General features: G+C 40.5%; 1 protein-coding gene and 1 non-coding gene across 2 annotated transcripts in view; one reads left to right on the top strand and one right to left on the bottom strand.

Moving 5' to 3' along the window:
- Positions 1-2,848: 2,848 nt before the first annotated feature.
- Positions 2,849-2,920, bottom strand: TRNAD-GUC (transfer RNA aspartic acid (anticodon GUC)). Its single transcript has one exon. It is a non-coding gene; the product is annotated as a tRNA-Asp (tRNA).
- Positions 2,921-3,318: 398 nt separating this feature from the next.
- The window catches only part of LTA4H (leukotriene A4 hydrolase), a 34,505-nt gene continuing 19,956 nt past the window's right edge, over positions 3,319-17,867 (top strand). Inside the window, exons 1-6 of the mRNA XM_060656705.2 lie at positions 3,319-3,586; positions 9,981-10,111; positions 11,618-11,738; positions 14,404-14,472; positions 16,103-16,207; positions 17,740-17,792. Coding sequence (XP_060512688.1) covers positions 3,428-3,586; positions 9,981-10,111; positions 11,618-11,738; positions 14,404-14,472; positions 16,103-16,207; positions 17,740-17,792 — 638 coding nt within the window. The 5' untranslated portion in view covers positions 3,319-3,427. The remainder of the gene's footprint in view (positions 3,587-9,980; positions 10,112-11,617; positions 11,739-14,403; positions 14,473-16,102; positions 16,208-17,739; positions 17,793-17,867) is intronic.

Below are 17,867 nucleotides of genomic sequence, written 5' to 3'. Positions count from 1 at the left end.
TCTCATTTTCCAGGTCTTCCTAAAAACTCTGGCTAACAAAATAAGGAAAAACACATATTAACATGACCAAAATGGACAAAATAAAAGCCAATAAAAATAATAGCAGCAAACATGTAACAAATGATCACTATGCCAAGTACAATGCTTAGCACTTCACATGCATTATTTCATTTCATCCTTCCAACAACCCCATGAGGCACAGGTATCTCAATTTTCCTGAAAAGATTGAGGATTCTAGGGATTAAGTAATTTTTCCAGGTGAGCAGTAGAGCTAAAATACTCCCTGTTCAAATGGCTCTGTAAATATATTTACTACTTCTTTTAATAAAATTTTACATTTCATCCTTAATAAAGTCTCCTTTTGTATATCATTCTTAGTGTTATCATTCTTTTATAGAAGCAATGGAAAAGTTCATGTTTTTATTTTTTTAATGTTTATTTATTTTTGAGAGAGAGAGAGAGAGCGTGAGTGGGGTAGGGGCAGAAAGAGAAGGAGACACAGAATCCAAAGCAGGCTCCAGGCTCTGAGCTGTCGGCACAGAGCCCAACGCAGGGCCGAAACCCATGAACCATGAGATCGTGACCTGAGCTAAAGTTGGATGCATAACTGACTGAGCCACCCACGTGGCCCAAGCTTCATGTTTTTAAACCTTCCCAATCCACCACTGGATATGAAGAAAACTTCTATTGTTTGTGAATTGCTAATTTTGTACACTGTATTTGGGGTCAGTGGTATCTTAGAAGGTAATTGCTACTGAATATCTATCTTTTGACTAATCTATTAATCAATTTGAGGAATTCATTTGTGGTTGCCTGTGACTACCACTTTTTGCACACATTGGTATAAACCCTGTGGGCTCCTGGTAATCGATAATAGAAGATGATGATATTGACATTCTTTTATTAAAACAAACTATCCTTTCTCCATGAGGAAGATCATTTGATCTTCAAATGTATGCAAATGTCAAAAAATGCAAATCTCAAAAAAATGTGTGCAAATGTCAACTATGTCACGGATTCTTAGGTCCTATGAAATTCAGACTTTTGCACGTGTAAAATATTGGATTTCATAGTTTTGGATGTTTTTATTTTATTTTGTTTTCCTTTGGCTTGCTTAAGCCAACACCAACCACACTTCTTAAATCTTCAATTTCTTCTTCTCTAGAAACCCGTTCACATCTATATCTAAGCATGTTAAAGAATCTCTTTCCCTAAAAAAAATAAAAAACACTCTCAATGCCACATTCTTCTCTATTCCTCTTTTGTCTTCCTTTCTCAACTTGGCCAAACGTCTTGACACGTTCTATCTCCCTGTTCTCTTTTACTGCTCAACCTACTGCTCTCCAGCATCCACCTTCCACGAAATTACAAACCTCAATAAAACCACCATCCTGCCTACTTCCACCCCGTTGCTGAATCCAAAGGAGGCTTTTTATTTTTTATTTTAATGGCCCTCCAGGCTGCATTTGACACTGCTGGTTGGCTCTTCCTAGTTTGTTTCATGAGTTCTTACTCTCCTTGACCCTTTTTAAAAATTTCAGCTTTATTGAGACATAATTGACAAATAAAACTGTAATATATTTAAAGTATACATTGTGGTGATTTGATATATGCATACATTGTGAAAGGATTCCCTCCTTCCTTTAGCCTTTTTTGTTAGAACCTGCTGTTCTCCCAGCTTTCAACCTGTTTTCACTGCTGTTCCCTTTACACACTCTACTTGGACTGAGCTCATTCACTGCCAGAGCTTCACCTGCCACATTCCCGGATGTTCTGATATCTGCCATAAACTTCCCCAGATCTATGGATTTAAATATCCAAGTGATTCACAGACATCTCCACTTTGACTCCTATACATTCTAAAACTCTGAGTGTCCAAAATTAAACTTAGATCATCCCGCCTAAATCTGTCCTCTTAATATGGTTGCTCACCTTAATGATTGCTCACACACTGAAGCCAAAAATCTGAGAAACACTTTAGGCTGCTTCTTAGTCTGTGAATCCACTTATCTCTTAAGTATTCCTTCTTTTCTCTCTTTACTTACTCTCTTTTGTTAGGCCCCCTGCATCCTCTTCCTGGACTGTTCTAATAGTTTCCTAACTCACCTGCCTCTGTTTTTGATAACTCATAGCCATTCTCTGAATAACCACCAGCGTTCTCTCCATGACATGAATCTGACCATGTCCCTCACTTGTTTAAAATTCTTCAATGCCCCGCCTCCCCCCCACCACCACCACCCCCACCCGCTCCATGAATTCAGGATTAAAGAACCAGCTATTTAAAGTCCTCTGAATCCTGTCCTCTCCCAGTTTTTCCAGCTTCAACTCTGAGGTCCCATCCCAAAGGAAATCATCCTTCAATCTTTCCTCACCTTCTGGAAGAGCCCCAGAGCCGAGCTAGATGTCCCAGCTCCAAATTCCAATCTTGTGGCCAGCACATACTCAACATCACAGAATTCTCTCATTACAGTATATTGAAATGACCTTCCTAAATTTCTAAAACGGGAATATTGGGTTATTCTGTTTTTGCTCTCCAGGGCTTGGAAATGTACCTAAGAAGCACTAAAGAAAATCCTGTTGAACTGATGCAATATTTAGCTCACGTGTATTGGGTTGCCAACACGGCAAGCCAGCAACCAAACAACTCTTAAAAAGGAACGCTTACAGGTAATTTGACATTGGTTATTTCTTCCGTACTAACTTTTAAAATGTTTGAAGGTGCACTTTTACCACAGTTGTTGTAAAGGTAATAAAAGAAAACGAAAAAACTTTTAAAATGTTTGAAGGTGCACTTTTATCACAGTTGTTGTGAAGGTAATAAGGAAAACGAAAAAAAGCCTCTTTGCGCCTCCCCGTCGGGGAATCGAACCCCGGTCTCCCGCGTGACAGGCGGGGATACTCACCACTATACTAACGAGGAACTGCACGAAAGCAGGCCTTCTGCTAGGCCTCTTATTGCTTCTGACCCTGCCCTATCTTTACTGCCCGCTACTACCAACAGGTCTGACATTCTTCAATTGCCATTGCAATTTCTACCGAAGTTGGACGAAACTAAAATGGAAGCATTCAATTGATCTCCCCGCTACACTTGGGATCATTTCCGTCGGCCCACCCCTCCACCGGCTGCTCCCACTTCCCTCCTCTTCCTCCTCCTCCCCTTTCAGGAATGTCCCCAGTCCTTTCAGCACCCCTCCACACACACTCCCAGGGAGCATAGCGCACGCCTCCTCGCTCTGCATCACGGAACTTGTAGTTCCAGCCACGGGGCAACCTACTCTTCTCTCACTTTGAGAAACTTCCCTTCCCGGCGGGCGCCACGAGTCCTTCAGCTTTTCTTTACCTCCCTCCCTCCTCTCGCTCTCAGTCGAGTAGTCTGGCAGCTGGGTTTTGGGGTGCAGATCGGCGTGCGGAGGGACTCCCCAGAGCCATGCCCGAGGTAGTGGATACGTGCTCCTTGGCCTCTCCGGCTTCGGTCTGCCGGACCAAGCACCTGCACCTACGCTGCAACGTCGACTTTACCCGCCGGGTGTTGACCGGCACCGCCGCGCTCACGGTGCAGTCTCAGGAGGACAATCTGCGCAGCCTGGTACGGTGGGACGAGCGCCCAGTGTCCGCCTCTCTCCGGCCGCCCGCGTCGCGTCCCTTTCCCCGCTGCCGCCCCTTCCCAGCGCCGCACCTCGGTCCGTCTGCAGCCCTCAACTCACATTCCACACCTCCCCTTCAGCCCTCACTCATTTCTCAGCCTCCCCTTCCTCAGCCCCCACTCACCCTATATCTCCTCCTCCCATACCCACTTATGTCTCTGCATCCCTCCGTCAGCCCCTGAATATACCTAAGTGTCTCTTCCTGCGCCCCTCTCCCCAGACTCTTCTTCCCAGTCCCTGGGCACATCCTAGCGCCCCATCCACGCCCTGCTCCTCACCCAGCGCTCAAGCTTCATTTTAGCACGAACCCTCCCTCCCCTGTAATCCTAGTTTCTGGCGCTAACCCCCTTGTGGCCTCCCCATTTCCTCGGCCTGCAGCCCAGAACTCCCTCCTCGGGCCCCAGATTTCTTCCAGTCCCCCAGCGCACCTTCCTCAGTCCACAGTCTCATCTAAGTCTCACACCCGATGTCCTGCGGATGCTGATCCTTTGCTCCCACGCACCTTATTTCAACCTGCACGTCTGCAGGACGGGACCCATCGACTTATCGTAGTCTTTCCTCAGCCTCCCTACCAGTGTTTCTCAAATCCCTTAGGATTTCCAGCTCCAGACCCGTCTATCCCTACTGCTTTGGTATTTCCAGTCTCTGCTAACTCTAGATGCAGCTCTTTTTCTCCAGGGTCATGGTCCTTCTACCTTTGACTCTTATTGCCCTTCTCTTCAAATAATTTAAGGACCGTTGGGCCATTCAGGCTTTCCAAGCGTATCTCAATGCAGTGCATTATAGTTGGTTCCAAGGAGCGAGTAATTATTGCGCTTCTTAGAAAGTAATGTACTTTCACAAGATCGCTAGCCACTTGAGTGATGAAAAGTTTGTTTAGATTTATGGAGCGTTATTAAATTATTTTATGTGTACAACATAACTTGTTTTCAGTGTTCTTACTCAAAGTGATAGTATTTGGATTGTACCTTTCACCTGAAGAATTTCATAGGTGAGCATTTTAGAAATAAGAGGGACAAGGGTTTAAAATGCCAGGCCCAGTGTATTTTGCATAGAGTATTGTGGCATCTACTAAAGCACAGCCTTAAGCAACCTGATCACCATATGTTGTAGGCTTGATGGTGGGAAATTAGTGGGGTCAATTAGTTGGGTATAATTATAAGTTTAGATAAGAATTGGTGGTTCTCATGACTCCTGTTTGTGTAATAGGCCTGTGTTTTGAGTTTATTAATATGAACTAATGTAGCAGGTAACCTACTCTTTGTCCTTTAACATCTTGCTAGACTGATTCTGATTTGAAAAGTAGGTGGACTCCTCTATATATTGATATTTAGTCACCAAAAATACTACAAGGAAGAAAATTAATATCACAGGCAAGAAGATATCTATTTCCTTGTAGGTTGTACTTTGTTCTGCCTGAAGTACCATGCTATCTTTTATTGCAGGCAGCTTTGCCCTGGTAGGATTGGCCACTTCAATGCAATCTCTCTTTTTATTAAAAGAAAGTAGATTTTGATAGTTTATCACTGCTTAATACGACCTTGCACTCTCACCTGTTCTGTAAAAATAAAGACTGAACTCTGATCCCTGAGGAAGCACAAGACAGGATGCTTCAATCTGGAAAAAGAATGTACATTCAATGTTCCAATCTAAAAACTTGCCCATTGTTTTCTTCATTCCCCAAATCTTGAGAGAAGTAAGGTTTTTAAATCAGGATGTCTGGCTGGCATGTCTGTTTAGTAAATTAGAGCCTAGAATTATAATGTTAGATGTTATGCAAGGAAGTCTAGTTGTATACAGTGACATCTGTTTGTAATTTGCTTATTTATCACAACAACTTGAGGCCAAGAGTTTGGTTTTATTTATTCAACATTAGCATCTTTCCTCCGCTAGATTACAGGCTCTTGAAGGTAGTTCTGTGTTTCATGGCTCTTTGGATCTCAGGTTCTTAGTATAGCACCTGGCAGGTAGAGGACGTGTTGTTAGTTTGATGAACTAATGGATGAATTCAATTAGAAAGCAGTGCCTAAAGTTTACATGGGCTGCACTAAAAATGTGCTAAGTGTATCTTGAAGGTGAGAGGACCTCATCCTCACCACCACCAATAGAGAGGACCCAGTGGCAGTGCTGGGTGAGGACATCAAGTGTCCTTTCTCACTTCATTCTCAGAGTCCTTGATGCTGGGAATGTTAAAGGAACCCTGCTAGGACTAAATCCCAGCTTTTCTGAAAATCCTTCTGAAGTTTTGGGTTATTTGCACTGAAGTTTAATACTCATTTGTGATAACTTCCAAGCATTTGTTTCTTGTATTAAAATTTTCAATTTCTTTAGGTGTTCTGTCAGTTGATGGCTCAAAGAGTTTTTAATGTCTTGACCAAGATCATTCACTAGTAAGTTTCAGAAGCCAGGATGTGAACACAGATCTTTCTGACTGCAAACCCTCCTGTCTTCACTAAGTAAATAGCTGAGCTGGGAATCAAATCAAGGTGTTGTTTTAGTTTTGGTTTTAACAATAACCCCATGCTTTTTTCGTTATAGCATCCTGCAAATAACAAGTAGAAAATGTAGAGACATAATACTGAGGCATAAAGCTTTTTAACTTAATTTTTTTTCATGTTTATTCATTTTTGAGAGAGAGAAAGAACATGTGCGTGAGCAGGGGAAGGGCAGAGAGAGAAAGAGACACAGAATCCAAAGCAGCCTCTGAACTGTTAGCAGAGAGCCTGCTGCGGGGCTCAAATCCACGAACTATGAGATCATGACCTGAGCCAAAGTCCGGTGCTTAACCAACTGAGCCACCCAGGTGCCCCATAAAGCTTTTTAATTTAGAGCCATGCTTTGTTGAAGAAAGAATTTGAGCTTGCTTTAAAAAAGCATATATAATATTATAAGATTAAAAATACTTTAAGAATTTAGAGGAAGAGAGGGGCACGTGGGTGGCTCAGTTAGTTAAGCATGAGACTTCAGCTCAGGTCATGATCTCGTGGTTTGTAGGTTTGGGCTCCCCATCGGGCTGTGTGCTGACAGCTCAGAGCCTGAAGCCTGCTTTGGATTCTGTGTCTCCCTCTCTCTCTGCCCCTTCCCCACTCAAACTCTGTCTCTCTCTCTCAAATAAACAAACATTAAAAAAATTTTTTTAAAGAATTTGGAGGAAGAGAGAATAAGGGTAGGGAAATCAAATGTATGGCACAAAGTCCTAAAAAAAGAGAAGTGGGTTGCGAGGTTTAACATGGAGCTTCCCAGCAGCCTGTGCAAAAAGGGAATTAGTTATATATTCCATGGCATCTAGCCAGCTGGTTTTGGGGGTGTTATTCAAAGAGGATACTGTGAGATATAGTAAATCAGTAACTTCCTACTGTTAGTAGGTCTGTTTCTTACAACTGCATGTGGGTATCTTGGTCTTATACACAGTTGGTGTTCAGTAAAACTTTATTGAAAAGTACTAATTCCAGCTTTTCAACTATCCAGTTTCCTCTTTGTCCCTATTACTATTTTTGATCAATTGCTTAATAACATTTATTAGTGAAATTTGAAGGGGAATTTCTTAATTTGAGAATGATAGCTGAGGTTAAGACTTGAGATATATAGCTTAACCACTGTGTTTTCTATTGTCTCTTGGCTCAGCACTTGCTTCATGCTGACATCAACTGATACATACTACTTTTCAGGTACTGTGCTGAACTCTGGGAATGCAAACCTAAGAAGGTTTCTGTCTTTTTAAGAGCCCTCAAGCTAGTAGAGAAAACATAGCAATATAATATGGTACAGTAAATGCTATAGGAGAGATTTGGACCAACTACTGTATTAAGTTCAGAGGATATGAAAAAGATTAAAAAAATAGTCATAACAGTAATCTGACTCTCTGACTGAATAGATTTGAAAAGTTTAGGCAATACAGACAATAGAATATGTTCCTCTGGGAAATGAGCCAGTTGAGTCATCCTTTTGGTTATGAAAGTCGTGTAAACATGAGTAGTTATATACATAGATATTCAAATTAAGTTTTTAAAATAAATCACTTAGCCAGAAATAGGTACTGGAATAGGAAGGCACAAAGGAGTAACCCTCTCATTCTTAATAAGATATAAATCTAATAAAACCAAATATTCTGAATATGCAAGTGCGAGAAGATAAGTCAGTTCTACTAATTTAGAGTAAGGGAGATGGTTGCGGTGCCCCCAGAAGAAAGTAACCCAAAAGGAATAATTCCCTATTAGCAGGAAAACAGGTGGCTCCCCTAACAAATATGGCTGCTTTAAAAAAAGATCAAACCAGAATGGAGATTTTTTCCAACCAAGTATCATTGACTCTAGAGAGGTAGGAATCAAATTAATGACTGCCCTTGTGACTTTTCCTGAATTTATAATTCAGTTAACCAACTTGAAAGAGAAGCAGCTGGTCCTCTAACTCCCCATGCTACTGCAGCCAGATTTCAGTAAAAAGATGCCAGAAGTAGGGAGATCAGACCACAGGTGGTTCTAAGGCAGGGTCTGGCCTACAGTGGTTGTAGAAGGACAGAGAAGAAAGTATGAGGATGGCATGAAAGAAAAATTTGTTAACTGGCTATGGGGGATTGGGAAGCGGGATCAATTGTGGATTATTTGAATGTCTCAAACCTTAGGTGCCTTGAGGATTCTGTTAACAGAACAGAAATAAAGGGAGAGAACTGATTTCAGGGACATCCAGGTAGCTTCATTTTTGGAATTTTGAGAAGCCCACTGAATATGAGGCAATATTTCCCATGGAAATGTCAAGCAGGCAACTAAGAAACCCAGCAGCAGTCCTGGGGAAGAGGTAACAACTGTAGAAACAGACTGTAGTCATCAGCACAGAGGTATTGGTTGATGATACAGGATGAGTGAGAATGAGAGAGTGACGAATATGGTAAGAAAATCTAGGGATCCAAGCTAGAACATTGGGACATATCCATTTTTAGGAGCTAGAAAAGAGGTGGAGGAAATGGCATTAGACAAGGAGGAAAACCATTCATGTTTAAACTCAAAGAAGCCAAGGAAAGGACATCGAACAGATGAGGTGGCCCATAAGGGCTATGAGTGGATGGGGGTCCAGATTACAGAGCAGAAAAGACCTCTCCATCAGGAGGTGTGCCCTGCCCTCTCAGTAGCAGAGGATGGAGAAGCCAGACTGAAGAGGGAGAAAGGAAAAAAGGAGGAGAGATTGATGAGGAAGAGGAAGTAGCAGCCATAGGTTGCCCATAGAGTTTAAGAATGGAAGGAGACAGGGGTGCCTGGGTGGCTCGGTGGATTAAGTGTCTGACTCACAATTTCAGCTCAGGTCATGATCTCAGGGTCTGTGAGTTTGAGCCCCATGTCAGCCTGTGTGCTGACAACACGGAGCCTGCTTAGGATTCTGTCTCTCTCTCTCTCTTCCCCTGCTCATGCTCTCGCCTGTGGGTGTGCATGCTCTTTGCCGATCTCTCTCTCAAAATAAATAAACTTTAAAAAAAGAAAGGAAGGAGACAAATAAATAGGTATCAAGGCAGATTGATCAAGTGAAGTTTAAAAAGTAACATTGGGAGACTTGTTCAGGTTGTTTGGAAACAGTCTTGTGGCATAGGAAGGTTGAAGATTCTAGAGCAAGAGAGAGAGATGATGAAAGGTATGGTCTCTAGGGCTCGGATGGAGGATCATGGGGATGGAAAGCACTCAGACACCTGCTGCCACTCCCTTCCTGCCCCACGCAGTTGTCCTTGATGGGCCATGGCAAGTAGACACCCTCTCCCAGTCCTTGGTAGGTCATGTGGTAGGAGCTGACCACCACCCCCCCCCCCCCCCCCCGCCCAGGTTGAGCTTTTTCAAGGTACATAATGGCAGTATACAGCCTGCGTATTTGCCCAGCAAGTGCCAGGGGTTCTTTTAATATTGGGATAGATGCAAGTACATAGGAGTTAGAATTTCAGGAAGAAATACATGGTGAGATACATCAAGGAGTGGTGATGAAAGAAACTTTTAAGTTCAAGGTGAATTTTTTTCATAACAGGGAAGTTAAGTTTTAGGAGATAGGAACAAAGGCATTTTAAATTAGATTTGACTTCCACTTAAAACCTCAAATTTGTGGGACTATCCCAGAATTACCTAATGATATATATGCAAACTTTAGAACCAAAAATTTTTCAGGAAGCTTAGAGCCCCAAGAGACGAGACCTACACTAACTTTTGACTTCTTTAATTCTTGTAATTTCACTCTGTATTTTACTCTCTATGAGCAACTAGTTCTACTCTGTGATCATTATAGTTAACCCATAACTAATATTAGTTTTCTCTGGTGTATATAAAACAATTTTCTTATCACTTAAAAACACTAATTTAATTCTAGATTTTGGATACAAAGGACCTCACGATAGAAAAAGTGGTCATCAATGGACAAGATGTTAAATATGCTCTTGGAGAAAGACAAAGTTACAGAGGATCACCAATGGAAATCTCTCTTCCTATTGCTCTGAGCAAGTATGAATATTATTATCTTTCTCTTTTACATAGCTAAATAATAGAGAAAAAGCATTTTTAATGTAAACAATTTTCCTATTTCTAGTTTGAATATAGGTAGTAACTGGTGCTCTTACTGATCTCCTCAGATTGAAGTTTATGGTAAAAATTATATGTTCTTAAGATACTAAAGAAATTCATTGTACAAAATCCTGAAGAATAGGAGTTTTGATAACTGTTACTTCTTTACTGATCATTTTACTAATACCTAGAGTGATGATGGGAGCATGCCATCTTAAGGAGGCATTTCAGGATCACCTGGGAAACTTTTACAAGCTGCACATTTTTCACCTTTTCCCCAGAGGCCAGCCACTTTTACTAATGGAATAATGACAATGACAAACATAGAACCGTTTCTGTATACCAGTCTTGAGATAATGCTTTAAATACGTTTATCTAACTTACCAAATTTACATAATTTATCTAATCCTTACAATAACCGTTGTGGTGTGATTTCCATTTTACAAATGAGGAGAGGGAACCTCAGGGAAATAAAATAACTTATTCAAGAAAGTGGCAGCCACAGTTGTCATATCAGGGGTGTATCCCACTCCTTGATAAATTGGGAAGGGGAGAAAGGGTGGAAAAACCATTGGCCTAAAATAAGAGTGATCTACCCTCACCTTCCAGTGGCCAGTATTTTCATGCCTCCTCTTCCTGTTTAAGAAAAAGAAACAACCACATGTAACTTGTCAGGTAGATATCATTGACCTCTTTCTGCAGATAAAGAACTATGGCAGAGGGTGGTCGAATAACTTGCCCAAGTTCCTGAACCAGTAGGTTGTAGACTCAGGATTCATAGGCATGGCTGCCGGTCTCCACAACTCTTGCTATTTCCTCATTATGAGTGCTGCTCAAACTGTCTGAGGTAAAGGGCCAGTTCTTGGTATTTCCAATCTGTCACAGGCTGATTCTTTTATAAAATGCAATAAAAATGAATTGCTAGGAAGAAGAGATTAAAAGCAAGCACACATTTTTGATTACTAGATTCAGCAGATGTAAAAATGACTACAAGTTTCTAAATGCTTCTTCTCAGTGTCGACCTGTCCTGGTAAGTTTGTAGGCCAGTACAACTCTGTGTCGTGCTGTGGCATCCACTGCGGGAGTAGTCACGGTTCCAAAATTATTTCTTCCACTTTCCCGTTATCATAAAAGATTACATGATACCACCACAAGCACAAGTGTGTGACAATCAGTAGTGTACTCCATGAATATTAGTTCCTGTTCCTGTTACATCTTCGTAAGCAGTTAGCATGTTGGAGTGAAAAGGACCCGGAAGCTGGCATTCAGGTAAGAACGTGAGAGGCAAACTTGACCTACTTAGGAGGCAACATTCCTAGAGCTTAGGCTCCATCAGTCACGAGACCTTGTAAAATATTATTTATAGTATATACTCTGTGTATTATGAACCCAAACTTTAGTTAGATTGAATTATATGCTACTAATGTATTTGTTTGTTGCATACAGAAATCAAGAAGTCGTTATAGAAATTTCTTTTGAGACATCTCCAAAGTCTTCTGCTCTTCAGTGGCTCACTCCTGAACAAACTTCTGGGAAGGAACACCCATATCTCTTTAGTCAGTGCCAGGTAAAAGAGATCTGGAATGATTCATTATACATAGAATTCCCAGCACATTCAGTTCAATGAAGCAAAGTGGACAGTGGTCTCAGGTCTCACCTAAGATAGCATTTTAATGTATGTTATAACAACAATATGTATTTTCATTGATATCTCTCATTATTAACACATTCAGATACTACTTTTAAAAAGAAACTCCCTTCGGTTTGAAATCATGTCCCTTTGAAGTAGACTATCTAGGTCATATTTATATTTTTGTCCCCAGCACCTGGCATAGAACTTGCATTCTTGAGTGGGCACTCAAGAAATGGTTATAAAATAGAAAGGAAAAAATTAATAAGGCAAAAGTGATATGTACTGGTTATGAAAGTGTTAATTATAAATGGAAAGTGAAAGATCAGATTTTTCAGTCTTCTGCAGACATCATTGCCCAGAAGTAATCACCACTGAGTTAGGTTTGCATCTATTCCAGATCTTTCTTACACATTTACAACTGTATAGGTTTTGTAAATATATTAAAATACTGTTAAAATGACACGACTTAAACTATTTCTCTTTAAAAACTAAGAATGTAGATGGAACTGGAAGGTATTATGCTGAGTGAAATAAGTCAGTCAGACAAGGACAGATATCATATGTTTTCACTCATATGTGGATCTTGAGAAACTTAACAGAAGACCATGGGGGGGAGGGAAGGGGAAAAAAATAGTTACAAACAGAGAGGGAGGTTAGTCAAACCATAAGAGACCCTTAAATACAGAGAACAAACTGAGGGTTGATGGGGAGGGCTGGGGAGAGGGAAAAATGGGTGATGGGCATTGAGGAGGGCATTTGTTGGGATTCCACAAAAACCAAGAGAATCTACCCTGAAAACCAAGAGCACACCTTACACACTGTATGTTAGCCAATTTGACAATAAATTATATTAAAATAAAAATAAATAAAATAAAAACTAAGAATAAAGAATCCTATAATTAGAGACAATCTGTCACAAGGATAATACATATCAAACTATCTTCTAAAAAGAAAAAAACCTAATTCTGTTAGTAATCAAATAATTTACAATTAAAGGAACTCACTTTGTTAAACACTTACTGTATTTTCCAGCACTGTGTTAGGTACTTTGCATACTTAATCCTCTCAGTATTCCTCTGGGATAGATACTATGTTAGGCTCAAATTTGAATACAAGTCTATTAAAAGAGAAGCCATAGTGGAACACAAAATAGACATGTTTCCTTTCTATTGGCAATTGGAATACCTTTTTAATCCAAGAAACCCTTAGTTCAGTAATCTGAAAGAGATACAGTTTTCTAGGCACGAGTGTACAGGTTGTGTGCTCTCTTTAGAAACATCTGATTTTCAGTCAGTACTTCTTTTAGAATGTCCATAATCTAAAGTTGGCAACATGTGCAAGATTTGAGAGTCACAAGAATGCGAATTTTCAATATGGTATTCCACTTCTCATTGGCAACAATGTTTGAAATACAGGAAAGAGATTGCAGTTAAATTAAGAAATGACTGCGGTTAATGGGGAAGCTGGACATGATTTTGTTCGACAAGTTTGCTACGGTTGCCCTCCGCACGTGTGCCTGGGTGTGGGCTTTTCCAGTGAGACACTTGTCAAAACCACTTTGGTGCTGCTGAGCCACCAACTAGAGATCGTTAAGGAACTCCAAAGACATGGTCTTAGAGGCCTGTTTTCGGAGAATCAGGTGGTTCTTCTGGTCTTACTTAATCCAGGTAGAAGTCATTTAGGATCCCATGTCCTTGGAGAATCTATTAGATAGGAAGTGAAAAGGGCTAGAGTTTGGGGGTTGTAAGGAAGCGTGCAGTGGCAGCAAGTATGTCTAGGATCTGTAACAAGTTCAGACGGAGATGTTAGTGTCCGTGCTCCTTTAAGCTCAGGGGACTGTCTCAAGGAGGCTGGGGCTGCTTTGCTCACTGGCAGTCAGTCCAGAGTTATTTGTCGGCCAGGGTACAAAATCATGGGTACTCTGGCCATTCTTCTTGATGGAACCGGCACTCGTGACAAATGGATGGGGAAGCAGAAAAACACTGCATCTCATGCGAATGAATCTGTCTAGATGGTATTGAGGAAGACTGTTCTTTCTCCTTTTCATCTTCGTTTTTACTTGTCAAGACTCTAGCGACATTCCCCAAGCTGTTTTCCTCAGAACACAGATGTCCTATGAGATGTTAATAACTGACCAGAGAAAAATGGTTCCCCGTCAAAAACAATTGTAAGAATTCAAACAGGTTTCTTTATTGTAGGTCTTTTCAGAGTCTTCAGGAGGCTATGTTCCAAATGACTCATTAAGACAGGGATGTAGAATGCATGGTTTGCCATTTTATTTCACCAACGAGCCTTTTTTTCTCAGGGTCCCTAACAGCTTCTCACTGGGCACTACTGTTACTCTAAGTAGAGAGTAGGAAACAATGTTTAAGGTTGCTTCCTGCTTCAACTGAAATGTGACGATTGACCATACATTAAAATGGAAAATCAAACTTTTTTGTCCACAAGTCTGTTTTTGCTACTTCAATAGATCTGAGCAAGTGTGAGACATACTTTTAAAAAGAACGTGTCTAAGGACAGTGCTGCAATTTTAACGATTTCTTAATGACTTGATTTATAAGAAAGGAGAATAGCTTTCTCTTTCTTCCCCCCCGCCCAGGCCATCCACTGCAGAGCAATTCTTCCTTGCCAGGACACTCCTTCTGTGAAATCAACCTATAGTGCTGAGGTAAGTATCACAAATTATTAACTAAATTAAATGAGTCATGTAACTAAATGTGGTAGAAATGATAAGCAGAGAAAATAGTTGGATTTTTATAGTTAGCAATACTTTACTTAATTAAATTCTATATGAAATATGTACCAAACAAGCTGGGGCCCTCATTTTGCATCTCTCAAGATTTTATTTTTAAATAATCTCTACATCCAACATGGGGCTTAAATTTACAGCCCCGAGATTCAGTGTCTCATGCTCTACCGACTGAGCCAACCAGGTGCCCCTGCATCTCTCTTTTAAATAAGTTATTTTTCTTTTATTTTTTTAATGTGTATTTATTTTTGAGAGCGAGAGAGGGAAGGGCAGAGAGACAGGGGAACACCGAGTCTGAAGCAGGCTCCAGGCTCTGAGCTGTCAGCAGAGCCCAACGTGGGGCTCAGACCCATGAACCCATGAACCGTGAGATCATCACCTGAGATGAAGTCGGACACTTAACCGACAGAGCCACTTAGGTGCCCCTGCATCTCTCTTTTAAAGGTAGTTTTGAACATAAGTGTAATAAAAGGAATGGGTACTATTTTGATTGTAAAAGAAATTCAGAATAAAGGACCTCAAAGCAAGAACTTGGGGACAATGTCTTTTAACTTTTAAAAATTAACATTTGCAGGATTAAAGGTTCTAGAAATGTGCTCTGTAGCCACATAAACTTCTGTCTAGGTATCCTAACAGGCATATATTGCAGATTTACTGAATACGTTTCCGTCTTGTTCTTGTCATAGGTACTGCTAATCGTTTTTCAGAAAGGACTATGATAATAAATACATACTAAATAAATAATAAGCACTAAATAATATTAAGTACATACATACATTCATACATACGTACTAGCTCCCAGGCCAGACCTATTTGGACCAAGCAAATAGAATTGAGGACCAACCTGTCTTTACGGGGCCTTCTTGATTCTGAGATCATCCCACAACCAGACCACACCTACTGTGTATAGGGCTATAGAACACTATATACTTGGAGGCAAAGAATCTCAGCTTCTAGACTCTCCTCTACCACTTAATAACTGCATGACCCGAGGCAAGTCTTATGACCTCACGACCTCAGTTGTCTCATCTGTATAACACATCACTGCCTAAATAGAGAGAGGAAGCAGAACGAAATTATTTCCCAAATGCTTTTCAGTGCTAGAATTATGGTTGTTGTAGCACTGGTTCTGGAGCTCCTGATTCTGTATCTGCCCCAGAGATAGCTTTAAATACTGGGCCATGCAAGAAGAATATGAAAGTCTAGAACTTGGAATGGATGTTTCCTCGATCGTTAATACTGAGGGGATAGTCCTTGATTCCAGCAGTCCAGGCAGTTAGTAAGTAGCACAGCTAGAATTTTAAACTAGTTTCTACCTAATGCTTGTAATATGGATGGATGAATGGATAGATAGATACTTCACATTTGTTTTCAAAGAAGCCAGTTTTATGTATTGCTAGCTTTATTTATAAACCTGATATGTACAAACTTACCTGGCCAACAGTCTATTGCATAGTTAAGAAGGGGAGAATACATTATTTTACATACAAAGTTGAAGATACATAGCATCTTTTATTTATAACTGGAAATGACTTCTCTTCTTGATTAGGTGTCTGTTCCTAAAGAATTGGTGGCACTTATGAGTGCCATTCGTGATGGAGAAGCACCTGACCCAGAAGACCCAAGCAGGAAAATCTATAGATTCAGCCAAAAAGTAAGTTCTTAGCGTCTAAAGTTTTGGTTTAATTGGTGGTGAACTACGAATAGCTTTTACCCATCCAGAGAGAAAATTACATTTGAAATATTTCAGAATTTAGGAAGCAGCTTCTTTTTTCTTCATTTCTTTTTCTTTTGTGCCTATAAAATGTTGTGTTCTACTTACAGAGTTGTACTAAAGAAAGGGGTTGCTGGATAAGCAAAGTGAGGAGCATGGCCTGATCCCATTTTCTCTTATCCCAGTTAGTAGCAGAATTTCTGTTATTTTAAGTTACACTTTTGCCCGCCTTGGTACCACGGTACAGGCATGTGGTTATTTAGTGTTTATAAATGGAAGGGCTATATTAGACCAAAAAAAAGAAAAAAGAAAAAAGAAAAAAACCAACAACACTGTGTTACAATCCTTAAAATTAAAATTCCTGTGTAACCTGTGTAATTTAAGCTGGTAATTTGACTTGCATCTTTGACCTTTGATGAATTGTGTGTGTGCTTATACATAGTACTTTTAGGTTTTTTTTAATGTTTATTTATTTTTGAGAGAGACAGAGACAGAGCACGAGCAGGGGAGGGGCAGAGAGAGAGGGAGACACAGAATCCAAAGCAGGCTCCAGGCTCTGAGCTGTCAGCACAGAACCCAACGCGGGACTTGAACCCATGAGCAATGAGATCATGACCTGAGCCAAAGTCTCACACTTAACCAACTGAGCCACCCAGGCGGCCCTGTGCATGTTTGTTTTTGTTTTTTTTTTCAACGTTTTTTTTTTTTGGGGACAGAGAGAGACAGAGCATGAACGGGGGAGGGGCAGAGAGAGAGGGAGACACAGAATCGGAAACAGGCAGAGAGAGAGGGAGACACAGAATCGGAAACAGGCTCCAGGCTCCGAGCCATCAGCCCAGAGCCTGACGCGGGGCTCCAACTCACGGACCGCGAGATCGTGACCTAGCTGAAGTCGGACGCTTAACCGACTGCGCCACCCAGGCGCCCCATTGTTATTGTTTTTGTTTTTAATTGACCTCCTTCACAGTACATGTAATTGAGCCACAGCGGACAGTTTTGCTCCTACACCAGCATCTGAGATTCCAGGCTCCCAAACCTTCATTCAGCATCCTCTTACTGCTGGATTCTTTTATATGTCTCTCAAATATACCAGGAGCGGTTTTTAAAAAGAAAGTAAAATATTGTTTTAGATCAAGGAAAACACTGAAAAACTTAAGAGAAAAAGCACAGTTCCTTCTTACAGATTACTTTTTGAGAAATGCTTGAAATAGACCTTGTACAATCATGATTTTCACATTTCAGAATCTGTCCTTCCTAGTAAACTGAAAGAGAAATAGATGTTTTGAAATGTTTTACATCACAATTTTGAACTATTTGACTCCCTAAAAATGAGAACTGTGAAATTTGAAAAGGAATTTATTTACTTTTAAATATGAATTGTCTTGCTCTATAACATTTTTAAGCACTAATTTGAGCACGTGTGTGGGTTGTTTTTTATTGTTTTTCGTTTTTTTTTTTTTTACTCCCTTTAGGTTCCGATCCCCTGCTACCTGATCGCTTTAGTTGTTGGAGCTTTAGAAAGCAGGTGAGCTTTCGAACAAATCTTGAGGTTTATGAAAAGGTTAAACTTTAGGCATCTTGAATCTCTGGCAGGATTATT

This window comes from Panthera onca, chromosome B4 (assembly GCF_046562875.1).
Source record: "Panthera onca isolate mPanOnc1 chromosome B4, mPanOnc1 haplotype 2, whole genome shotgun sequence".
NCBI classification, from domain to species: Eukaryota; Metazoa; Chordata; class Mammalia; order Carnivora; family Felidae; genus Panthera; species Panthera onca.
Note: the sequence above shows the minus strand (reverse complement) of the source record. Positions and strands in the feature narration are given on the sequence as shown.